The sequence below is a fragment of the Pongo abelii genome, chromosome 10 (genome assembly GCF_028885655.2).
Source record: "Pongo abelii isolate AG06213 chromosome 10, NHGRI_mPonAbe1-v2.0_pri, whole genome shotgun sequence".
Classification (NCBI taxonomy): domain Eukaryota; kingdom Metazoa; phylum Chordata; class Mammalia; order Primates; family Hominidae; genus Pongo; species Pongo abelii.
The window spans coordinates 16,896,047-16,923,431 of NC_071995.2; the positions used below are offsets into that span (position 1 = coordinate 16,896,047).

General features: G+C 36.8%; 2 protein-coding genes across 2 annotated transcripts in view; one reads left to right on the plus strand and one right to left on the minus strand.

Moving 5' to 3' along the window:
* DERA (deoxyribose-phosphate aldolase) overlaps positions 1-27,385 on the plus strand; it is a 358,665-nt gene that overhangs the window by 274,092 nt on the left and 57,188 nt on the right. The window contains exon 9 of the transcript XR_010135729.1: positions 17,948-18,088. The gene's annotated coding sequence lies outside the window, so the exon portion shown is untranslated. The remainder of the gene's footprint in view (positions 1-17,947; positions 18,089-27,385) is intronic.
* Positions 7,637-27,385, minus strand: part of SLC15A5 (solute carrier family 15 member 5) — an 89,166-nt gene continuing 69,417 nt past the window's right edge. Inside the window, exons 8-9 of the mRNA XM_063712047.1 lie at positions 12,828-12,936; positions 7,637-8,303 (exon numbers count right to left, since the gene is read on the minus strand). Of these exons, the coding sequence (XP_063568117.1) occupies positions 8,156-8,303; positions 12,828-12,936 (257 nt within the window). The 3' untranslated portion in view covers positions 7,637-8,155. The remainder of the gene's footprint in view (positions 8,304-12,827; positions 12,937-27,385) is intronic.

Genomic DNA, 27,385 nt, shown 5'->3' on the forward strand with positions numbered 1-27,385 from the left:
AAGAAACTGCTGTGTGAATGCATCCTGTTCCGAATGGAAGCCTGTGTAGTTACTGCAATTTAGCTAATCACGAGTGTCACCGCCAACGTGAGGATTCTAAGCTCTTTTGGTGTTTGCTTTGGGTCAACTTTATAATTCTGTAGATCTTTCAGCTCTAAGGACAAGTGAAAGCATAATGAGCACCTTTTTCTATTATGATGTAGAAATTAAGGAGATGAAGGCAAATTTGTGGAGAGGGGGAGAACAAAATAAAGCAGGCTCCTTTTCTAACAGTAAGAGGGACTAGAGCTTCTCACTTGTACTGAGATGAAGTGTTTAAAGATTTCTTGCTCTTTTGGGTGTTCATTAAACCCAAATTGCAAACTTGGCATTTAACCTTTTGCAGCAAGGAAAGCTTCTAAGGAATATCAGGGGTCTGCCTCACTGTTTTGCTAGGAAACAATTGCTAAACAGAAAGGATTTGAAAAAGTTGCAGGAAAAGGATTTATGCCTGTACCAGCAAGTCTTTTCATTTGTCCTCAAACAAAAAATAGTTTGAGTAACAGAAACACCTGGTGCTTTACAGCTCCTCTTTTGCAATTAAAAATGCATAGCATACCTAATCAAGTTGAGTAAATCTTTTATTCTACAGACCTAAAATATTTTATGTATACACAAGGGAGGTGCATAATTGCAGAATAATTTGCAGTCAGCTGATAAACTCACCTGTCCTATCCAACATGAATTGTCCTGGAAAGCAATGGCTTTTAAACTTTAGGGAACATGAGAATGATTTGGGTATTTGGGTGTGCTTATTAAAACCACCAATTGCTGGACCCCAATCTGAAAAAAGATTTGAGTTAAGGCAGTCTGTGTAGGGGCCAGAAAGATTCACCTGTAGCAAGTTGTCCTCAACCAAATTTTGACAAATACTGCTACTAAGAAACAGACTTTAATTTTATTTGATTTCTTAAAAAATGAGTTTCCACATATTTTTGCTTATAAAAGAAGAAGCTCTTAGAAGATAATTTTCTGAATGCATCTGAATTGGCAGTGGAGACCGAAAGATGTTACTCGTATAATTCCTTTAAGCATCTCTATTTGGTTTGGTCACTTACCCTCCTCTCAGCTCTCATTTTATCTTCCCTAATTTCCTTCTTTCTTTTAATTCCAAGAATTCCATAACTTACATTTATTTTTCAACTTTTTTAGTATGTGGACATTCTCTTTGTTAAGGACATCTATTTTAGTAATACTGCTTTTAAATTCAGAGAAAATATCCTTAATGAAGTCATATTTTGATAGCAAAATATTAACAGCAAATATAGAAAATCATGTATATGTTTATTATTTACTCAGCCATGTACAGTATATGGTCACAATGCTTGGCATGTAATAAGGGCTCACTAAGAGTATTGAAAGAGTGTATATTAAAATACTGTCATTTTGCTTCTAATGACTCATTAAAACTCCAAAAAAAGGTCATATGCTTTCAATGGCTGAACCATTGTAGAAAGCTGTAAGGTATTATTGGTGTATAGAAAACTGTCATTTTGGGGGGGAGGAGCCAAGATGGCCGAATAGGAACAGCTCCAGTCTACAGCTCCCAGTGCGAGCGACGCAGGAGACGGGTGATTTCTGCATTTCCATCTGAGGTACCGTGTTCATCTCACTAGGGAGTGCCAGACAGTGGGCGCAGGTCAGTGGGTGAGTGCACCGTGCGCCAGCCGAAGCAGGGGCGAGGCATTGCCTCACTCGGGAAGCGCAAGGGGTCAGGGAGTTCCCTTTCCAGGGGTGACAGACGGCACCTGGAAAATCGGGCCACTCCCACCCGAATACTGTGTTTTTCCGACGGGCTTAGGAAACGGTGCCCCAGGAGAGTATAGCCCGCACCTGGCTCAGAGGGTCCTACGCCCACGGAGTCTCGCTGATTGCTAGCACAGCAGTCAGAGACCAAACAGCAAGTCGGCAGCGAGGCTGGAGGAGGGGCGCCCACCATTGCCCAGGCTCGCTTAGGTAAACAAAGCAGCCTGGAAGCTTGAACTGGGTGGAGCCCACCACAGCTCAAGGAGGCCTGCCTGCCTCTGTAGGCTCCACCTCTGGGGGCAGGGCACAGACAAAAATACAGCAGTAACCTCTGCAGACTTAAATGTCCCTGTCTGACAGCTGTGAGGAGAGCAGTGGTTCTCCCAGCACGCAACTGGAGATCTGAGAACGGGCTGACTACCTCCTCAAGTGGGTCCCTGACCCCTGACCCCCGTGCAGCCTAACTGGGAGGCACCCCCCAGCAGGGGCAGACTGATACCTCACACAGCCGGCCAGGTACTCCAACAGACCTGCAGCTGAGGGTCCTGTCTGTTAGAAGGAAAACTAACAGAAAGGACATCCACACCAAAAACCCATCTGTACATCACCATCATCAAAGACCAAAAGTAGATAAAACCACAAAGATGGGGAGAAAACAGAGCAGAAAAACTGGAAACTCTAAAAAGCAGAGTACCTCTCCTCCTCCAAAGGAACGCAGTTCCTCACCAGCAACGGAACAAAGCTGGACGGAGAATGACTTTGACGAGCTGAGAGAAGAAGGCTTCAGACGATCAAATTACTCCGAGCTACGGGAGGATATTCAAACCAAAGGCAAAGAAGTTGAAAACTTTGAAAAAAATTTAGAAGAATGTATAACTAGAATAACCAATACAGAGAAGTGCTTAAAGGAGCTGATGGAGCTGAAAACCAAGGCTCGAGAACTACGTGAAGAATGCAGAAGCCTCAGGAGCCGATGCGATCAAATGGAAGAAAGGGTATCAGCCCTGGAAGATGAAATGAATGAAATGAAGCGAGAAGGGAAGTTTAGAGAAAAAAGAATAAAAAGAAACGAGCAAAGCCTCCAAGAAATGTGGGACTATGTGAAAAGACCAAATCTACGTCTGATTGGTGTACCTGAAAGTGACGGGGAGAATGGAAACAAGTTGGAAAACACTCTGCAGGATATTATCCAGGAGAACTTCCCCAATCTAGCAAGGCAGGCCAACATTCAGATTCAGGAAATACAGAGAACGCCACAAAGATACTCCTCGAGAAGAGCAACTCCAAGACACATAATTGTCAGATTCACCAAAGTTGAAATGAAGGAAAAAATGTTAAGGGCAGCAAGAGAGAAAGGTCGGGTTACCATCAAAGGGAAGCCCATCAGACTAACAGCGGATCTCTCGACAGAAACCCTACAAGCCAGAAGAGAGTGGGGGCCAATATTCAACATTCTTAAAGAAAAGAATTTTCAACCCAGAATTTCATATCCTGCCAAACTAAGCTTCATAAGTGAAGGAGAAATAAAATACTTTACAGACAAGCAAATGCTGAGAGATTTTGTCACCACCAGGCCTGCCCTAAAAGAGCTCCTGAAGGAAGCGCTAAACATGGAAAGGCACAACCGGTACCAGCCACTGCAAAATCATACCGAAATGTAAAGACCATCGAGACTAGGAAGAGACTGCATCAACTAACGAGCAAAATAACCAGCTAACATCATAATGACAGGATCAGATTCACACATAACAATATTAACTTTAAATGTAAATGGACTAAATGCTCCAATTAAAAGACACAGACTGGCAAATTGGATAAAGACTCAAGACCCATCAGTGTGCTGTATTCAGGAAACCCATCTCACGTGCAGAGACACACATAGGCTCAAAATCAAAGGATGGAGGAAGATCTACCAAGCAAATGGAAAACAAAAAAAGGCAGGGGTTGCAATCCTAGTCTCTGATAAAACAGACTTTAAACCAACAAAGATCAAAAGAGACAAAGAAGGCCATTACATAATGGTAAAGGGATTAATTCAACAAGAAGAGCTAACTATCCTAAATATATATGCACCCAATACAGGAGCACCCAGATTCATAAAGCAAGTCCTGAGTGACCTACAAAGAGACTTAGACTCCCACACATTAATAATGGGAGACTTTAACACCCCACTGTCAACATTAGACAGATCAACGAAACAGAAAATCAACAAGGATACCCAGGAATTGAACTCAGCTCTGCACCAAGCAGACCTAATAGACATCTACAGAACTCTCCACCCCAAATCAACAGAATATACATTTTTTTCAGCACCACACCACACCTATTCCAAAATTGACCATATACTTGGAAGTAAAGCTCTCCTTAATAAATGTAAAAGAACAGAAATTATAACAAACTATCTCTCAGATCACAGTACAATCAAGCTAGAACTCAGGATTAAGAATCTCACTCAAAACCGCTCAACTACATGGAAACTGAACAACCTGCGCCTGAATGACTACTGGGTACATAATGAAATGAAGGCAGAAATAAAGATGTTCTTTGAAACCAACGAGAACCAAGACACAACATACCAGAATCTCTGGGATGCATTCAAAGCAGTGTGTAGAGGGAAATTTATAGCACTAAATGCCCAAAAGAGAAAGCAGGAAAGATCCAAAATTGACACCCTAACATCACAATGAAAAGAACTAGAAAAGCAAGAGCAAACACATTCAAAAGCTAGCAGAAGGCAAGAAATAACTAAAATCAGAGCAGAACTGAAGGAAATAGAGACACAAAAAACCCTTCAAAAAATCAATGAATCCAGGAGCTGGTTTTTTGAAAGGATCAACAAAATTGATAGACCGCTAGCAAGATTAATAAAGAAAAAAAGAGAGAAGAATCAAATAGATGCAATAAAAAATGATAAAGGGGATATCACCACCGATCCCACAGAAATACAAACTACCATCAGAGAATATTACAAACACCTCTACGCAAATAAACTAGAAAATCTAGAAGAAATGGATAAATTCCTCAACACATACACCCTCCCAAGACTAAACCAGGAAGAAGTTGAATCTCTGAATAGACCAATAACAGGAGCTGAAATTGTGGCAATAATCAATAGCTTACCAACCAAAAAAAGTCCAGGACCAGATGGGTTCACAGCCGAATTCTACCAGAGGTACAAGGAGGAGCTGGTACCATTCCTTCTGAAACTATTCCAATCAATAGAAAAAGAGGGAATCCTCCCTAACTCATTTTATGAGGCCAGCATCATCCTGATACCAAAGTCTGGCAGAGACACAACAGAAAAAGAGAATTTTAGACCAATATCCTTGATGAACATTGATGCAAAAATCCTCAATAAAATACTGGCAAACAGAATCCAGCAGCACATCAAAAAGCTTATCCACCATGATCAAGTGGGCTTCATCCCTGGGATGCAAGGCTGGTTCAATATTCGCAAATCAATAAATGTAATCCAGCATATAAACAGAACCAAAGTCAAAAACCACATGATTATCTCAATAGATGCAGAAAAGGCCTTTGACAAAATTCAACAACCCTTCATGCTAAAAACTCTCAATAAATTAGGTATTGATGGGACGTATCTCAAAATAATAAGAGCTATTTATGACAAACCCACAGCCAATATCATACTGAATGGGCAAAAACTGGAAGCATTCCCTTTGAAAACTGGCACAAGACAGGGATGCCCTCTCTCACCACTCCTATTCAACATAGTGTTGGAAGTTCTGGCCAGGGCAATTAGGCAAGAGAAGGAAATCAAGGGTATTCAATTAGGAAAAGAGGAAGTCAAATTGTCCCTGTTTGCAGATGACATGATAGTATATCTAGAAAACCCCATTGTCTCAGCCCAAAATCTCCTTAAGCTGATAAGCAACTTCAGCAAAGTCTCAGGATACAAAATCAATGTACAAAAATCACAAGCATTCTTATACATCAATAACAGACAAACAGAGAGCCAAATCATGAGTGAACTCCCATTCACAATTGCTTCAAAGAGAATAAAATACCTAGGAATCCAACTTACAAGGGATGTGAAGGACCTCTTCAAGGAGAACTACAAACCACTGCTCAAGGAAATAAAAGAGGATACAAACAAATGGAAGAACATTCCATGCTCATGGGTAGGAAGAATCAATATCGTGAAAATGGCCATACTGCCCAAGGTAATTTACAGATTCAATGCCATCCCCATCAAGTTACCAATGACTTTCTTCACAGAATTGGAAAAAACTACTTTAAAGTTCATATGGAACCAAAAAAGAGCCCACATCGCCAAGTCAATCCTAAGCCAAAAGAACAAAGCTGGAGGCATCACGCTACCTGACTTCAAACTATACTACAAGGCTACAGTAACCAAAACAGCATGGTACTGGTACCAAAACAGAGATATAGATCAATGGAACAGAACAGAGCCATCAGAAATAATGCCACATATCTACAACTATCTGATCTTTGACAAACCTGACAAAAACAAGAAATGGGGAAAGGATTCCCTATTGAATAAATGGTGCTGGGAAAACTGGCTAGCCATATGTAGAAAGCTGAAACTGGATCCCTTCCTTACACCTTATACAAAAATCAATTCAAGATGGATTAAAGACTTAAATGTTAGACCTAAAACCATAAAAACCCTAGAAGAAAACCTAGGCAATACCATTCAGGACATAGGCATGGGCAAGGACTTCATGTCTAAAACACCAAAAGCAATGGCAACAAAAGCCGAAATTGACAAATGGGATCTAATTAAACTAAAGAGCTTCTGCACAGCAAAGGAAACTACCATCAGAGTGAACAGGCAGCCTACAAAATGGGAGAAAATTTTCGCAACCTACTCATCTGACAAAGGGCTAATATCCAGAATCTACAATGAACTGCAACAAATTTACAAGAAAAAAACAAACAACCCCATCAAAAAGTGGGCGAAGGACATGAACAGACACTTCTCAAAAGAAGACATTTATGCAGCCAAAAAACACATGAAAAAATGCTCACCATCACTGGCCATCAGAGAAATGCAAATCAAAACCACAATGAGATACCACCTCACACCAGTTAGAATGGCAATCATTAAAAAGTCAGGAAACAACAGGTGCTGGAGAGGATGTGGAGAAATAGGAACACTTTTACACTGTTGGTGGGACTGTAAACTAGTTCAACCCTTGTGGAAGTCAGTGTGGCGATTCCTCAGGGATCTAGAACTAGAAATTCCATTTGACCCAGCCATCCCATTACTGGGTATATACCCAGCATGATATATAAATCATGCTGCTATAAAGACACATGCACACGTATGTTTATTGCGGCATTATTCACAATAGCAAAGACTTGGAACCAACCCAAATGTCCAACAATGATAGACTGGATTAAGAAAATGTGGCACATATACACCATGGAATACTATGCAGCCATAAAAAATGATGAGTTCACGTCCTTTGTAGGGACATGGATGAAATTGGAAATCATCATTCTCAGTAAACTATCACAAGAACAAAAAACCAAACACCGCATATTCTCACTCATAGGTGGGAATTGAACAATGAGAACACATGGACACAGGAAGGGGAACATCACACTTCGGGGACTGTTGTGGGGTGGGGGGAGGGGGGAGGGATAGCATTGGGAGATATACCTAATGCTAGATGACGAGTTGGTGGGTGCAGCGCACCAGCATGGCACATGTATACATATGTAACTTACCTGCACGTTGCGCACATGTACCATAGAGCCTAAAGTATAATAATAATAATAATAATAATAAAAAGAAAAAAAAATTGGAAATCAGGGAGAACACAAACATTCAATACATAACATAGATGTAATTCTAGTGTCTCTCCATACCAAATATATTTTGCAGGAGCCCTGAAAGGCTTTAAATTACACAGGTTAATCAGCTACAAAGGCCATGCCATTATAACCGTTGATAACAAGAACAATATCTTTTACACAATGAACAGAGCTGATTTGGAAAGTTTTGTAACAAAACACATAAACCACATTTTTAAAAACATCAACATCCTTCTTTCACCAAGTCTGTTATAAAGATATGATGATCATTATAAAAAAAAAAAAAAGAATTAAGAAAAAAAAAAAAGAAAACTGTCATTTTTTTGTCATAGAGTAATCACCTAGGCTTTGAAATTATTTTATTAATTCTAATGCTATAACAATGCAAAAGCATGACAGTTTACTAGAAAGGTCATAATTAGTCTTTGTAAATAAAGTATACAGATGATATTTGTAAAATCACCTCCATATATATTGGCTTTTACACTAAAACACATAAAATGCTCAACTGAAGAAGAAAACAATGAATACTGTTCTCATAAGACAGGTAGACTCAAACACAGTTTCATAGGGCTGTCTCCCAAAGATCAATACTTGAAGAAAATTCCTGTATACTGCCATAAAATTTCAGAGACTTTTCGTGGAGGAGAAGTGTTTCTTCAAGATTACTTCCATGGATGTTCTGGACATTAAAATGATTTAGATTACAATATCTAAAAAAGAAAGAAAGAAAGCTTTTCTTAGGACCAGATGTAGATGAATTGATAAATCATTTGCTTCCCTCCTGCGCTTGTCTACCTTTTATGATGGGCTCATAGATACTGGCACAACAGTGATGATTATTTAAGAGCGCTGCTCACCAAAACAGCCTTTTTAAAAGGACAAAAGGAGTTTTTGTGACTTAGTAAAGTGTCTCATAAGGACCTTTAGGTGGCGCTTTTTTACAACCTGCTATGCTGTCTTCAATGCTGACAGAGAGATGGTGAGAAGGCTGAAAGCCTATTGATTTGACAGATTTCATGGCGGTCAGGATGCATAAGAGGTTTACTGGGGATTTGTAAATTCAGTGCTGAGATTATGTGGAAAACACTATTGTCAAAGAAGGAATCTATGAATATATTTCTAGAATGTGCACTCTCCATCCCCAACCTCCAGAAAAACCTGCCTTTCCAGTGTCTTCTAAGTACCAGCCCCATGCAAGGGTGGGATAGAATCATCCCATTTTGAAGATTGAGAAACTGAAGTTTCCAAGAGGTTAAATAACTTGCTTAAGGTTCATAGAAATAGTAGTTGGCAGAGTTTGGATTTGGAACCAGAACTTGATTATTCTGAATCCTGGCGCTTTTCCTCTATGGCATACTGCCTGTAAAGACAAATTACTTTCTTAAACACTTTCGGGTAAGTTCCAGCAAAATAGAAACTTCAAATTGCTTTATTCACTGCTTTATTTCCAGTGATTGATACATAGTAGATGTTCAATAAATATTTGTCAAATGAACAAAGGAATATCGGCTATAAGTTTAATTTTATCACATACACATAAGTTTCAAAAATAGATGGGGTCAGTCATCTATTTTTGATTTGTGAAGGTTTCAAAAGTTAATTTTACCTTCTTTTCCTTCTCAATACATTACTAAAAATAACTGTAACTGTAACTCTAAGAGAATGAATACTGCCTGAACAACTCTGGTCATTTGTCTCTGATTTATGTCACTTTCAATAATTCTTACAGCATAGACACAAAAGATTACTGGAATATTTGACAAAACAAGTGCAATATCAACTTTATAAGGTGTGTTTCACAACACTGGAAGGAAAGTGGTGTTAGTTATAAAAACAAACACTCTCTGCCCCCTGCCTCTCAAAACACCTGAAATTTCTTTTTATTTTAGCACCAAATGTGGGATAGGATACATATTTATATAAAGCACTGTAGACATATTTACTTTCATCTACCTACTTCCTTCACCCCTAAACTGGAAAGCCTTGAGTATGACGTGTCACTAATGCAGTGTTTCAAATTTGATTGTGGAGGGGTTGTTTTCAGTTTGTTTGATTTGGTACATGTGACAGGTAAGTCTGGCCTTATATTTATGGATAATTCCTAGCTTTATGCAGCTGGGGATTTGAGATAATGTCCCAGTAACCCTCACAAGATTGGTTTGGTTCTAGGACTTAACAATAAGATTATATCAGACTAATATGAACTTGGCTGTGGGGGTGTCTAGGGTGCTAAAACAGACCTCATCCTACCTGTATTTTGGTGAGGATGTTGTTTCGTAATTAATACACTGTCCTCAAGATCTTGAGGACAAGAATAAGTTGGAACTGCCTTGTTCTTGATAGATTTGCCACCATTACCTGGCTCTGAACAGATACACCTTTGGGTTTGATAAAAAATGGGATTGTGATTGCATATGTGCTGAGATTAAATATGATTTGACTTGGAAGTAATATGTTTCAATAATGCTGTTCCTGGGACATCGGTACTTTTCCCATTTCTTTGCATGCTTATTGTTCATTAGTGTCTGACAAAAATAATCAGTATAGAAAAAAATCGGAATCATGCGCTCCTCACTGCAGACACTGGTCTTTCTCTCTCAGGTTTCATACTGTGTCTTGCTTAACTCTTCTGACTTGGCCTGTCCAATCCCAATGGCCAATAGGTCCCCAAGGCAGCAAGTGCTTTGGCTTTGATGTCATTGGTTCTAGCTGCTTAATCTCTGGAGGAAAATTTTCCAGAATCTCCTACTTCTGACATGTGACATCCATTCTTTTCCTGTGGGGTGCTCGTCAACAGGTGGTAGTGGGTAGAGTTACTTTAACTGAAGGAAATAGTTTTCTCCCAAACCAAGTTAAGAATTGTCAGAGAGCAAGAAGACGGCTCTTCTATGGCACCTGGAGGCAGCATAGTATAGAAGTGTAGAAGCATGGGCTTCAGAGACAAATTTGGGGTTGAATCCTAGTTGTGTGAACTTGGTCAATTTATTTAACTAGCTTTGCACTTTAGTTTTTTGATTTATAACGTAGAATGAGAAGATCTATATGCCAAGAAGGTGGTGGGGAGTAAGTGCAGTTGTTTGTGTGTGTATAGCATGCCACCCAAGACACACAGGCTGCTCAACACATAGAAAATTAATTTCTTTCCTTCTTGTTTGTTTCTTCCTCTCTCTCTATCTTTAGTCCCTCCCTAAGAAAGTATGCAGGAGAAGAGAAAGTAGATAGGAGATGGAGAAGATTTGGTAAGTATCAGATTTATTTCTGAATGAACTTTACATTTTTACTTAGTAAAATGTAAAGTTTTACTTCTCATCTTTGGTTCCTCCAATCTCTGGTGTGTTGTATATTTTTATTCTTACCTCCTCCTCTGCATTCCACACCACTACTTCTCACTTCTTTACAGGAACTCACTAGTTCCCTTCACAATCAGAGAGAAAGAATCACACTTGAATATTTTAATTTGGGCTGTAGATGTTAGCTCTATGTAGACTACAAGTTTGCCTGTTCAACTCTATTTCTCTATTGCCTGGAACAATGCTTAGCATGTTGGTTGAGTGTATATATTAATGAGTAAATCCCTGGGCTAATAGATTCTGGGTCCAGTGCCAGTTCTACCTGAACTCTGTCCATGACTGCGGTCATCTTGGCCACACCTCAACGTAAGTCTAGGAGAAGAATAAAAAGGAGGAAGAAGAGAGCATATGGCTAGGCATGAGACCATTGTAATTATAATTCCTAACACTTCAGAGCATTTACTCATCCTCACAAAAGCGTTATGATACAGTTACTATTTTTATCATTTCCATTTTTCAAATGAAGTAACTGAGGTTTAGCAAGGTTAAACAGCTTGCTGAAGTTTGTATAGCATGTAAATTGTGAAACTGGACTCAACTTGGGTGACTAAATTACTTTATGAAAGACAAGGATCAAACCTTACCATAGGATGCAAAATAAAAATTGAGAGATGGTGCAGGTTTTTGAGAATTGCTGGGTGAGCATCACTTATGTGTCTGGAGGCAGTAGATGGAGGGGAATGAGGCCATGCCTCCAGCTTCCATTTTCACTGTGAAATCTGTTTTGCTACAATGCTGAGAACATTCCTGTTGGACCTTTCTGCAAAACTTTCTGGTTCTCTAATTTGATTTTCAATCTAAGAATGAGATCAGCATTTGGGAAATGTATACACTGTGAAGGATCAGTTTGATAATTTATACACTTTGGAGTGTAAGAAATATAAAAATTCAGGGAGCTATTAAGGCTTTTAATTTTGTTATCAATTCTGCCTTGCATGAGGTTTGATTCTTTCTTATACTGGACCGTAAGCCCAATGAGAGCAGAACACTGGTGAAAATAAACCTTTATTGACGTACTGACTTTGCATCTTTCTGGTTTATGACACCACCTATCACATGGCTGATGTTCAAAAAGAGATTTGTTAGGTTAATAAAATAATGACCTAGGCAAAGGTGAAGTGACAATGGATGAGATAATATATGACTAAATGACTAAAGAGAAAAATGGATGGAAGGAAGTGAGGAAAATGAAAATCTGCTTAATTTCTGCTTCGTGACAGACATTGTGATTAGCCCTTTATCAATATTCATCCCCCTAAAACCCACAAGAGGTTTTTTATTTTACATGTGGAAAAACAGAGGCCCAGAGAGGTTAGAGAATTTTCTCAAAAGTACACAGCTGTCCAAGAATATGTCAAGGGGAGAGAGAGAGAGAGGCTGGTAATGGATGAGTGGATGGATGGTAGACGGTACATATTAAGCCACTCTCAGGTGATCTCAGGTGACAAGCTAAGGGATTTTGTAGTTTTTTTAATTGACCTTGAAATGGTCACTGCTGATTTAAAAGCCTGAATAGGATCCAAATCTCAAGCATCATTAGATTTCTAGCTATTTGTTTACTGATATTTGCTTTTAATGGTAATGATTCACTCGTTCTTCCTATCAATACGCTTATTTCTAATTCTAAAGTGATGCTACATGGTGGGGAGGAAAATCTTGTGTTAGGACATGTTTTAGAATTTGTAAAGCACTGTTTTATTATGAGGATCGATGGAAAAAGTGAAGTCTAAATTGAAATTTCTTGCCCTGAATAATCTGTTGAACTTCTCTAATATGCTAATTTGTCCAGTCATGGTGTACAGAATTCCCGCTGGCTCAGTGACGGTTCCCAGACCAATATTTCATGGACTCAGAAATTTTTCATCTTACCACACACTTACTTACCTTTGTGAAACACTCCAGAATCCCAGGACGTTCAACAATGTTAATGATGCCAGGAAGAAGAAGAAGCTTTCTAAATTGCCTTTGTTTAATGTGTTTGGAAACCAATTGCCTGTTTGGAACAAATGTAATTGTTATTCAACTGCAGAGTTGTAAGTTTCTGTGAATATTTTATCATTCCATAATTCATAGAGCTTTGTTCGCTTCAGTAATATCCACAAAGGAAAAAAGCTCATCTGAAACTTGATTGTCAAAATTTATTTAATTCCGTAATTAATAGTAAAATGATAAGCAAAGCACCCCAAATATTTTGAAGGTCACAAAACACTGTTAATTTGCATCGCACAAATATAGGTGTCAGAAGAACTGGGTTGTAAAGGTAATCCTGACTATTCCATTAACTTGCAGGAGCCACGTGTGTATCTTATTTATCCTTATATTTCTAATATTTACAACTGTGCCTGGCATGTAGGGATTATTTGGCAAATATATAGTGAGTGAATGAATAAAAGATATTTTCTATGACCAGATAGTCTGTTTCATATGCAAATTGTAAGGATAGTGAGATAATGTATATAGGTGATAGATGTTAAATTATTTTCACAACTTTGATAAATCCAGGGCTACCTTACGATATCACAGACCTCATTGGTCAAATTACTTGCAATCTCTGGTTAACGTGGAGATTTTCTTTTCACCTAATAAGTAAATTCTTCAATTCGATACCACCAAATAAAGGATCTCTACTTCATTATGATGTCATACTGGGTATATATGAAACTATTCAAGATTCAAGGTAATTACTTTAATTTGCTTCTAAGTTTTGACTTTTGCTTTGGATCTGTCCTATAACTCTATCTCTATCTCTGTCCCTGTCTCTGTCCCTGCCTCTGCCTCTGTCTCTATCTCTATCCACATACATACTTTTCATTTCTTCAGTAAATTTTGGGGTATTGTTTAATATATAAATATAATGCACTATTTTATACATATTATGTATGTGATACTTAATTTTAGGCAATACTTTAGAAACAGCAAGGAGAACTAGTATTACCAAACGTATTTACATAGCACTACAGAATGCTTAAAAGGGAAAAATCTAACTTAACAGAGAGAATTTAATTTAACTGTAGCTCTGAATGGGTTGAATTTTTTTAATGTTATGCATTATGAGAACAGGAAATGATTATCTCTGAAGACACAAATGCCAAGGTTTCATCATTTCGTTGCCTTTTTATAGGAACAACTCCTACAATGGGAGGTGAAGAGGGTGTGGGACCAGAGCAATCAGTCTGTGACCCAATAGGACTGGGCCTCAGTACCATCTTTGGCACATGGGTTGTAGGGTTGTTTCCTGCAGTAGAAAGTGGTTCTTGGCCTCTCCCTTGACAATGCATACTTTTAAATGGGATTTAACTTAAATATTCTGATCACAGTCAGCAAGTGCATAAGTATGACAATTGTGATTAATTGTGCCACTTCCCATTTAAAGCTGTTTGTCTTCTGTCTTTTACCTACTCAATGACTATTACTATGGATCAACAATGAAAATTAGCTGTGTCTGTTATATTCTTGGACCTATATCTGAAAGCTAGCCTAAATAAATTATAGAACAAATAAATAAAATGGTAAAGTGCAACTTACAAAATAGGTATTATTTTTTCAAAAGAACTGGGTTGTAAAGGTAATCTTGATTATGCTATTAATTTGCAGGAGCTGTGTGTCTTATTTATCCTTATATTTTTAGTATTTAGATCAGTGCCTGACAAATAGGGATTATTTGGCAAAATAATACCAAAATAGGTATTATGATAGGTATAAATAAGTATTACTATACCTATTTTGTGGTTCCACTTTACCATTTTATTTGGGTTCTATTATAATGAAAATTTATGGTTTTATTGCTACAGTTACATGATGCCTTTGTCTGGTGTTTAGATGCGTAAATGAAGTTCACTGAATGTTTCTCTGTAAGTCTTGTCTATTGGATATTGTGTAGCCTTTTTGATGTGTATATGTGTGCTTTTGTGTGTGTGCGTGTGTGTGTGTGCCCGTGTGTGTGTGCACACAGGAACTAAACATTTGATTGTACTTCAATGGGGAGAGTTGAGGTGGAAGTCAAGATAAGGTGCAATAACATCCTACTTATTTTCAGGAAGAACTAAACCGTCCTTCTAAGCCTATTCAAACAGTGCTATTGTTTCCCCTCTTGAATTAATATCCCAATCGTATTTCTGTCCTTTTCATTTCACATCAGCACTTTGCATGTCATGTGATTATACCTTTTTATCACCGTGTTTCTCTGGCTAGTGTAAGAGGAGTTTGCACAGAGCATGTGAAGCCTCGGAATTAACATGACATTAATTCTTCTTGGAGCATGAATTCTGGTCCATAATAAGTAATTGAAAAGACTATCTTTATATTATAAGAGAGTCATATGAGGAAGAAGAATATAAATTTCCTAAGATCTTTAAAGGTAAAACATAATATTTTAAAGAAATTGTTTCATTATGGCAAATACCAGCCTTTTGGGAGATACCACTAGATCCCCCTGGGCACACCAGAGCACTCTCGTCACTGGGGATGCTGTGGAAAACAGAAATGAGAAGTACTGTGACTTGGTATTTGAGAGTTTGGGGTGACAGGAGAGAAGGACATTTATACTAGAAAAGTTAGAGAAAGATAGTATAAATCTGTGGATATGGACAAAACATTCTGTGAGTGGGATTATCTTAAAAAAAAAAAAAAAAGACAAGAAAACCCCAAACCAAAGATTGCCATATCACGTATTCAAACTTTCTATAATGCTCCCGTATTCATTCTTAAATATCATTTTTAGCATGTGGCTTTCTTTCTAATGCTCATCTTCATTCTAGTCCCACATTTTTTGCCATATTTAGATTCATTTAACATTCTCTGTATAGCTAATTTACATGGTAAAGAGAAGCATCTCCTGAATTGATAGCATGGGACAAACACTTGTATCAAGTCAGACAGAAAGATTCTTCAGGACACTTAAAATTTGCTTTATTTATATGGAGATTATCTGTCTATGTGAAGAGACAGAATTGGGTATAAAAAGATGTAGAAAGAGCATGGGCTTTGGAGTCAGGTAGACTTTTAAAGTTAAATCTTGCCTTAACAGTGTAGTCATTGGGCAAATAACTCAGTTTCTCTTCTATGAAATGATGATAACAGAATCTTCCTTACTGAGTTGTCATGAGAAGTTAAAGAGATAATGGTTGTCAAGGGCCGGACACAGAGGAGGCACTCCACAAACCTTAGATTATCACCTCCTACTGCCCCTTTCCAGGTAGCTCACACACCGTCATGTAGCCTGAGCTTGATCTTGGGTCTGTCTCCTGTCAGATATTTCTTCATTTTCTATGTGCCTTTTTTTTTTTATCATTATCCCAGGACTGGTTGTAAAATGTTCCATTTAACATTGTCAGTTGACTCAGCTGTTAGGTACTATAACTTTATTTTAGTAGCTTATAAACTTTTATTGTCATAATTCACATTTGTGCCATTTTTCGTCTGACATTTCCAGTAGCTGATTGAAATCAGGAGCATCCTTGCAAAGGAGGCATAGTGAAGACTTGAGGTCTAGAATGAGACTAACTAAACTTCTCCAGATCGCAGGATAGCTGAACAGGAACATGAGAAACAGTGTGCCACATAGAGTCTGATGGGTCATTCACTCGCTGCCATTCGTAATGCCTACAGTGCACCCTAGTTATTACTTTCATAATATAACCAGCTAGTTAGTAATAGTGTTCAACTGCTGAAGTAGTAAAGGACTCAAAATATTTAGCATTGTTCAGAATTCCCCCAAATATCTCTTGCTTAGCTAGATGTATTTGAAAGTCATTTTTTAGAATTTTTTTGTGTACCAGGAAATGTGCATTCCATGCTGCTTAAGAAAAGTAATTCATAAATTAGTAGGGGACAGGCAAAGGGTAATTATTCTGGAGCATTAGGCCTTGTAGACACTAAATAAAATGTTTCTATTTATCCAAAATTATCACAGTCATTTTAGAGACAAAGGATTTTAGAATCATCTGGACTTGTTCTTTATTTTATATATTAATGAGTGAAGGAACAGAAAGGTCAAGTGAAACATCACTCAGAACACTCATCTTCCTGCTGTTATATCAGATGCACTGCTGTAGTCCACCTCTTGGTGTTTAATGCAACTACCACTTTTATGACTTTCTTTAACATCTTCTCAACAGTTTTAAAATGTCTGCATTTCAGTCTTTGAAATCACTTACCCCAAATTCTTTCTAAAATACCTAAGGACATTTCTACTTCGGTCCTGAGACTGGCATTCAACCTACTGTGAGATTCTTAGAGCAATTTACACTAAATTTAAGGCTTTTGAAACTGGATTGAGAAACATATATGGTGATGCACACATGCTATAACACTATAAACTACACAAATTTGCTAATATGAAAGAGAAATATCGTTTATTTCTCTTCTATCTAATGCCCTACATTGTAAGGCTCAAAATTACATTTGCTGCCTTGATGCCTTTGAGTCTCACAGGCCCCAAAGGTCTAACCACGTGTTCCCCTGCTTTCATTAGATGTGCTCCTCACCCAGAGGGAAGAGCTCCCACCTGGCTAGTTCTATTAGCCAGGCCAGCTGCACTCCACCCAGGTCTCAGCCTAAGAGGTTTCACTTCCCTGCTAGCTCTCAACATTACTCAAACGAACCAATCACATCCAGCCTACAGGAACCAGCCTGTCACCACAACCCTTTGTTACTACAAAGCCTGCCCCCCACAGACCCTGCTTGTTCACTGTATGCCTGAGTGCAACCCCAGGTAACCCTGCACATATCAGGGTATTTTTCTTTCCCAGGCTGTGAGTGTATGTGACTAATAAACTGCTGTCAGTCTCATGTGTAGACTCTCTCTCAAAAAAAAAAAAAAAAAAAGGATGCATGTTTTCCATAATCTCATACTGTTTAGAGTAAGAGGCACCCCCAGGTCACCAATGCGGTGAATAAGAGATGATCAGAACAGGCCCTCACCACAGAAATCAAGGTCAGTTCTAGAGAAAATAGTAATAGCTTTTGCTTTAATGCATAATTACTGTTTATTTTTCTTTTGGAAGGAGGAGAAAAGAGAAAGGAACCCTCCCATTCATCCTTCCATACCACTACTCAGAACCAAGCACCTCTGCTTCTAAACTACATCAGGGAGTGCAACTCCCATGGAATCACAGGACAAGAAGTAATGGGAACAGATATTTAAGGTAATAGATATACAAATTACCTTGATTTGACTGTATCGATTTATCAAATGATCACATGTATCCTGAAAACAAGTACACCTAATATGTATCAATAAAAAATTTTTAAAAATAATAAACAAATAAAAGAAGTAATGGGAATAAGACATAGTCATCCAAGAAGTATTGGATGCAGTGCAACCTGCCTGACCAAAAATAAAACATTAGAGGTGAGTATGAGTTCTGGGGGGTGCCATATAGCCATGTATGCTTGACACTGTAGTCTGTAATCACTCTATCTAGTCAGAGTGTTAGAAAACCTAAAAATGCTGTAAAGTTCTCATTGTAGCCTAGCAGTCTTGGGTTTAATGGGTCACTTTAACTGTAGACTTTAGCAAAAATATCCACATACACTCTGTTAGTAAACACTACTCTCAGCAAATCTCTTCTTTTGAGGATGAGTAAACAGAAAAAAGGTCAATATGGGTAAGGAAAAGTGACTACAATACATGTTATAAATGTTACTTACAGGAAACACCCAGAACACAGAATGACAAAGCTTAAAATAATAATATTAATAATAATAATACAATAATGAACGAGAAACTCATAAGACAAAGAAAAATACTGGAAAGTACTAACCTCAGCAAAGTTGAATTCAAAGGAAAAACTATTTTAAAGGGACATTGAAAATTTTTTTATATTGATAAAAAAAACACAATTCAAATTGAAGATATGCCAGTGGATTTCCCTTAAGTAATGAAATCATAAAAAAATCTGTTGTCTTTTGGAAAAAATGATATATAGGTAATTCTTATCAATGACTATAACACATTCTTGTCAGTTTTTGATCAAATTGTCAAAGAAGGGATGTAGAGAATTAAATTAATGTGATTGACAAGTGTTTAATAAAGATCACAACATTGTTTAATATGAAGAAAGAATATTTCACCATCTTACAGAAGTTTCAGTAACATTAGTAATAAACCAAACCTCCAAGAAATTGAAGATATGCCTCTTGGATAACTAACTGGTCAATGAAGAAATGAAACCCACAATATCAAAGTATTTAGAAAATGAAGAGAATGAGGAAATTGCATTTACACATTTTAGAGATACAGATATAAACTCTACCCAGAAGCACATTTAAAGGCACATAGGTTTTCATTTTTAAAGTCAGAATTAAAATAAATCAAATAAACATTCAAGACAAAAAAATTAGGAAATGCATAAAACAAATCTAAGGAAAGTAGGAGTATGGAAATAGAGATGAGAACAGGAAATAAATATATTAAACATTTTTAGATTTAATAGTTCTAAGAGATGATTCATTGGAGAAAATATGACAAAATAAATAAAACTGGCAAATCCAATCAGAATATGTAACAACAGATACAGAGGAGATAACAATGTTTAGTTATGCATATGCTATTTTACAGTCAAAACTCTTACGGAAATGAGATGAGTAGTTAGGTAAACATTAATTGCCGAAGTTGAACCAAGAAGAAATGGAAATACTTAATGACCAATAATAGTAGGAAAAAGTTACAAAGAATTACTTTTTAAAAAGAGACATTAAGATCCCTACCAAAATTCCAATAACACTTTTCACAGAAATAGAAAAAACAATCCTAAAATTTATATGGAACCACAAAACACCACAAATAGACAAAGTAATCTTGAACAAAAAACAAAGATGGAGGCATCACACTACCTGACTTCAAAATATACTACAAAGCTATAGTATCAAAACAGCATGGCATAAAAACAGACACATAGACAAATGGACCAGAGTAGAGTCCAGAAATAAATCTGTGCATTTACAGACAACTGATTTTTGACAAAGGTGCCAAGAACAAGCTGATATGTTTAGGCTTTGTGTCCCCACCCAAATCTCATCTTGAATTGTAATCCCCATAATCCCCATGTGTCAAGGGAGAGAGCAGGTGGAGGTAGTTGAATCATGGGAGTGGGTTCCCCCATGCTGTTCTCATGATAGTGAATGAGTTCTCAGGAGATCTGATGGTTTTATAAGGGGCTCTTCCCCCTTCACTCAGTATTCTCCTTCCTGCTGCCTTTGAAGAAGGTGCCTTGCTTCCCCTTCACCTTTCACCACAATTGTAAGCTTCCTGAGGCCTCCCCAGCCATGCTGAACTGTGAGTCAATTAAACCTCTTTCCTTTATAAATTACCCAGTCTTGGGCAGCTGTTTATAGCAATATGAAAACGGACTAATACACAAACAAAGGAGAAAGTACAGTCTCTTCAATAAATGGTGCTGGGAAAACTGTATATCTACATGCAGAAGAATGAAATTGGACACTTACACCAGATATGAACAGATAAACTCAAAATAGATTAAAGGCCTCAATGCAAGACATGAAACTGTAAAACTACTAGAACAGGGGAAAAGCTTCCTGACATTGATCTAGGTAATGATTTCTTGAATATGACAACAGAAGCTTTGACAATAAAAGGAAAAATAGATAAATGAGAATGTGTCAGACTAAAATGTTTCTGCACAGCAAAGGAAATAACAGAGTGAAGAGATAACCCACAGATTGGGAAAAATATTTGCAAATTATATATTAAGTAAGGGCCTAATATCCAAAACATGTAAGGAATTCAAGATACTCAGTAAGAAAAAACCCAAATAGCTAATCGAAAATTGGGCAAATGACCTGAATAGACATTTCCTAGAAGAAGACATACAAATGGCCAACAGGTATATAAGAAACTGTTCAATATCACTGATCATCAGGGAAATGCAAATTAAAACCACAATGAGATATCACCTCACACCAGTTAGAATGTTATAAAAAAGATGAAAGATTAGTATTGATGAGGATGTGGAGAGAATGAAACCTTAGCACACTATTGGTGAGAATGCAAATTAATACATCTATTATGGAAAGCAGTATGGTGGTACCTCAATAAACTAAAAATAGCATTACCATAGCATTACCACATGATCCAGCAATGCTACTACTGGATATATATCCAAAGGAGTTGAAATCAGTATATCAAAGAAACGTTTGTAAATTTTGGGATACTCTCAGTTTGTTGCAGTACTGTTCACAACAGCTAAGACATGAACACAACTGAAGTGCCTATCAATGGATTAATACATTTTAAAAAGTGATATATATACACAATGGAATATTCAGCCTTAAAAAAGAAGACAATTCTGTCATTTGTGACAATATGGATGAATCTAGAGTACATTATGCTAAGTGAAATAAGCAAGACACAGAAAGACGAATACCATATCATCTCACTTATATGTGGAATGTAGGAAAGTCAAACTCACAGAAGCAGAGAGTAGAATGGTAGTATTACCAAAGGCTGAAGTGGGGAAGGGGAGTGGGTGGGGGAAAGGGAAATATTGGCCAACAGGTACAAAGTTTGAGTTAGACAGGAGGAATTAGTTCTGGTGATCTATTATACAGCATGGTGACTATAGTCAATAATAATGTAGTGTATATATCAAAATTGCTAAAAGAGTGGATTTTAAATGTTCTCACCACTAAGAAATGATAACTACGTGAGGTGGTGGGTATCCTAATTAGAGTGATTTGATCATTCCACAATGTATGCAGGTATTGAAACATTACATTCTACCCCATAGATATATACAATTACTATTTGTCAATTAAAAATAACATGCAATTTAAGAAAAAAGAGAGATATTAGGCATTTTTAAATTTTCATGGAAAAAATAGATCTTTTCTCTGGATCTTTCCAGAACATAGCAAAAGAATCATAATTGCCAACAAGTATTGTTTATTGCACATATATAAAGATGATTTAATACTGAAAAATTTATTAATTAAGTGCACACTAATGATAGGTCCAGTTTCTTATGATTAAGAAATATCATAAGGTGATCTTAATAGCTACTTAAGAAACATTTGATACAATTTAAACTGATTTGTTTACCGCTTAGAAAACAAGAATAAAGTTTTTGTATGATAAGAAATATTCTTTAAGATCGCCTTTATAATCCTACAAATATACTTAATAAAAAAAAAGATATCCTCATTAAGATCATGAGCAAGATGTAATGTAACTGTCTTCTGGTATTAGCATTGCCCTGTAAGCTCTGGGTCCTGAGAAAGATGCAAAGCATAGGAGTAAATATTGGAAATAAGGATAAAAATTACATGTACTTGAAGATTAATTTTGCTGAAAAAATAAAAGGGTCAACTGAAATACTCTTATAAATTTACTAAGTTTATGAAATTGGATGCAGATTAAGACATACACATTAATAAACAGTAATAATCTCCCTGTATAACAGTGATCACCTCAGTGAGTTGTAATGAGGGAAAATGACTCAGTTCAAATAGCAAAAATGAAAAATGTATAAAATGTCTGTGATAATTTCAACAAGAAATGATGAGGATATATATGAAGAAAAAACCTTACTGAACTCAATTTTTAAATATTAAATTTAAAAAGTATGTTATATACTTGGATGGACCACTACCTGTTGCAAAATTTTAGTTTTTCTAAAATTAACTTACAAGTTTTACTCATTTTATTAAAATAAAAATAAGATTGGGGTCCAGGTGCAGTAGCTCACGCCTGTAATCCCAGCACTTTGGGAAGCCCAACTGGGCTGATCACTTGAGGTCAGGAGTTTGAGACTAGCCTGGCTGGCATGGTGAAACCCCGTCTCTACTAAAAAATACAAAAATTAGCCTGGCGTGGTGGCAGAAGCCTGTAATCCCAGCTAGTTGGGAGGCTGAGGCGGGAGAATTGCTTGAACCCGGGAGGCAGAAGTTGCAGCACTCCAACCTAGGCAACAGAGCGAGACACTGTCTCAAAAAAAAAAAAAAATTGGAGAAAAAATAATAAAAATGTGAAATTCATCTAGAAGTATAAACCATGGAGAACACGGTTTTCATAAATAAAAGATAACCAATAAGATAAGTATGAGTAATAACTGATATAAACTATATATCATAAAATTATTATACTAATTAAAAGGAGAGTGATACTAAGCTAAAATAAAGAGGCAGCTGAAAGGAACAGGACAGAAAGATAGCCCTGAAACAGTCCCAAGATCACCTCAAAATATGTTAAAATATGTAAAACTGATTAGTTTCATTTCGCTTACTGTATGGTTGTGAAATATTTAAAGTTTAACCAACTTTTCACAACGTATATTAAATACTGTTGTGAATGTTGGTTATTTGAAGTAAATAAGTATTTTCTTTAATAAAACCAAAATGAAATCCACATGAATAATAAAATTAATCCAAAATGTGAAACCATTAAAATTATACAACCGTAGATAAATGCAATGAAATTAATCATAATGAAAAAGGTGGACAGATTTGATTACATATGGCAGCAAAACTTGTATAAAATAAATTTATGAAATAAAATGTTGAGTTAAAACTGGGAAAATACTAGCAATAAATATGACATAAATCACAATATTCTTAAAGTATCATGAGCATATATAAACTGACAAAAAAAGACCAAAAGAAAAATAGGCCAAAAATATGACTAAGCACATCATAAAAGAGAAAAGATAAAAATGTTCTATAAACATTAAACATTTCAATTTTTCACTCTAAAAATGCAAATTAAAGTAGCAATGGAATATGATTTTTTCCATTCAAATAGACAAAGATCAAAATATGCTAAGGGCTGAAATTAATATCTTGAGGCAAGTATTATCATTTCACAATGGCACATAATTGATGCAGTCTTTTAGAAGTCAATTTTCCTTTAATTCTCAATAGTCTTTAAAATATTTATCCTCATTGAAGGAATAACCCCATTTCCAGGATTCTAGTCTAAGGCGGGAATAAGTTGTGTACTTAATGATTATAGAAAAGGATGCTTACCTTAGTAATATTTATAGCATGAAAAATTAGAAATAACCTAAATATTCCATAAGAAGGGAAAGTGCATATATATATATACACACACACACATATATACACATATATATATACACATATATACACATATATATGCACCTTTCCTCACTTCAGCAATATGTCACTCCATCTTCCACCAAAATCAGAGCTTTATCAGATACTTCAAGTATATGTGGCATTAAGTGCTATAGCATATTGCTTTTGACTCAAGGCAGATTTCTGTTATCTCTCTTTGGAGAAAGATGTGGTATTTCCCCTCTTTACAAACTACTGTTTTATTTTGAACATAATGGAACTATGAAAATCTTAAAATGTGCCTTTTGGAATCTCTTCAAAAGATAGTTGGAGACAGTGAGCAATTATTTCCCTCAGACTTCATTAGATTTTTTTAAGTTATTTTGTAGTGCTGATGTTCTAGCAAAAGTCCAAAATTGTCGAGACAAAACTGAAATGGATTTTATACTCTGCTTTATCTGAGGCACGCCTTCTACTTCACTATGTGCTTTTTGCTTGGGAGCAAAAAAGGGTGCAATTAAAAAGATGTAACAGTCTGTCTCCAGGGTGGATGTGCTTCTGTACCACAGGAAATAAAACTAGTGTAGTAAAAAGAGATTTGGAATCTGGAATCCACCATTGCTATGTGATTTAGACAACTTATGCAACGCTCTAACCTCATTTTCCTCTTATATATGATGGGGCTACAAATATCTACCTCCAAAGAATTGTTGTGAAGATATAATGAAATAATATCTTCGTGAAATGCATATAGCAAGGTCTGCATGTAACTGACACTTAATAAATGTTAATTTCTTTCCTTCCTCCTTTCAGTAACCTGATTTAAATGCTTCATTTGAGATTCATAGCTCTCCTACCTGAGTTAATTTTTAAAACACATTAATTTTCATGATACCTGAAGGAAATAATACCTAACCACTGTATTCTAACTTTGACTTTTCTACCAGTTTTTCATGTTTATCTAATAAGGACTCAAATTTTTATTACCCTCAATTTATAAACAAGGAACAAAGGCACAGAGCAGCTGAACTGTTTGCCTAAAGTCATGGAAAGGGGACAGAATAAATATTTGTTGACTGACTGGATGAACTGAGATTGGGCCTCAGATCTGCACATGCTCAATACTTTGCTCTAGATAATAATGGCTGCATCACGACTTTAATTTGCATTTCCAGATCTTGGGAATTGTGGATAAAAATGAAGTCAGGTTGCTGTTTCCAGGAAGGAACACTGTGTCTTTCAAAATTGTAGGGAAATTGCTAGGCATTGTTCACCTGAACTGCAGAGAGAACAGGCATGGGTGATATTTGGCATAACTAGCTTTCTTATAAGGGTGAGTTCATTCTCTTGAAGAGCATTCGGAGGTAAAAACCCATCAAGATATGTGTTCTCATGATGATTTCAATGAATTATCATGGAAATGAGTTTTAGAACAGAGGTAATGCTTTGTGATAATAGCCCGATAATGCCATTAGCTATGAACTGTAATTGTAATAGCATTAGTCAAATGAATATATCTGATATTAATTTGAGTGTCAAATATTTCTATAAGGTTCTTCTTATTAATTAAACATCAGACTTGATATTATTAATTCAGCATCTGGCAGTGCTTGCACATAGTAGGAAACCAATATGTATTTGCGACTGAATTAATAAATCAGTCTATAAGTGGGGTTATTTAAAATAGTAAAATGTTGAATTTAAATAATTTCATGGATATAACAACACTGATTTTTACCCAGAACCTGCTTATTTGTACAGTCTGTTCTTCATTTGCAACTCTACTAATAGTGTAGATATAACAACACTGATTTTTGCCCAGAACCTGCTTATTTGTACAGTCTGTTCTTCATTTGCAACTCTACTAATAGTGTAGATATAACAATTTCATAATTTTAGAAGAAAGTCTTTCTTATCTTTTGCGTATTTGGAGGAAAATAAACTTTTACCCCAAATTACTTTAAGAGTACAGTTTGTGCCTTTCATCCTGTGTCTTGTGCTCTTTGGGCTATTTAAAAATCTATCAGACATCTTTATGCCTGCATTGAGCTTCTGAATATCACTGGGCAAATTCATGCTTTAGGTAGTTTGGGATCACTCTTCATGATCACCAACATCAATTGGGGCCTTCAACACCACCAGCAATTTTTTTTTTTTTTTTTGAGACGGAGTTTTGCTCTTGTTGCCCAGGCTCCAGGCTGGAGTGCAGTGGTGCAATCTTGGCTCACTGCAACCTCCGCCTCCAGGGTTCAAGCGATTCTTCTGTCTCATCCTACCGAGTAGCAGGGATTACAGGTGCACGCAACCACTCCCGGCTAATCTTTGTATTTTTAGTAGAGACAGGTTTCACCATGTTGGCCAGGCTGGTCTCGAACTCCTGACCTCAGATTATCCGCCCACCTCAGCCTTCCAAAGTGCTGGGATTACAGGCGTGAGCCACTGCACCCGGCCACCACCAGCAATCTTAACACTTGTCTTCGAAATCATCTTTTCATACCTTCATAATAAGTTTGTAATCCTTGCTCTTCCAACTCCCCATTCTCATCCTATTCCCTTTGCTCTCACAGATGGCTCACTGCACCCCTCATTAAAAAAATGGGGGGTGCCAAAGGAAGGCTCCAGGATCTTTCCAGTGTCAGAACTATGCATCTGTGTACACCTGTGCCTATCTTCTCCTTTCTGTCTTCTGTTCAGTTCAGGAAAGAAGTATCCACCTTCCAATAAGAAGTCACACTCTCTGGGTTGTCCCTGACCGAGTCCAACATTCCTTTCCTCAGGGCATTAGCTCCATCAATTCTCTGTTCTTTCTCTTGCATTTTTAACTTCTCCATTTACACCAGGTATTCTTATCAGAAAAATACACTCAAATGTCTCTCAGAAATAAAGTATTAGGTGTGGTGGCTTTTGCTATATTCCCATCTACCGGGGAGACTGAGGTGGGAGGATCTTTTGAGGCAAGGAGTTCGAGACCAGCTTGGGCAATATAGTGAGACCCACATCTCTAAAACAATGGAAAAAAATTAGCCACGCGGTGTTGTGTGCCTACGGTCCTACTCCAGAGACTGAGGCAGGAGGATCCTTTGAGCCCAGGAGTTTAAGGCTGCAGTGAGCTATGATCATGCCACTGCACTCCAGCCTGGATGACAGGGCAAGATCCCATCTCTAAAAAACCCCCCAAAATAAATAAAATAATAAAAAAAGTATCTTGAAGCCACACCTAAGGTTTTAAATACAGGGTTCCCACTTAAATTTTAATTTCAAAACGAGGAATTATTTTTTAGTATAAGAAGGTGTATGTATTTTTTAGGATAAGGAGGTATGACCTAAATATTGCGTAGGACATTCTTAAAGACCAAAAAGTTATTTGTTTACCTGAAATTCAAATTTAACTATGTATCTTGTATTTTTAT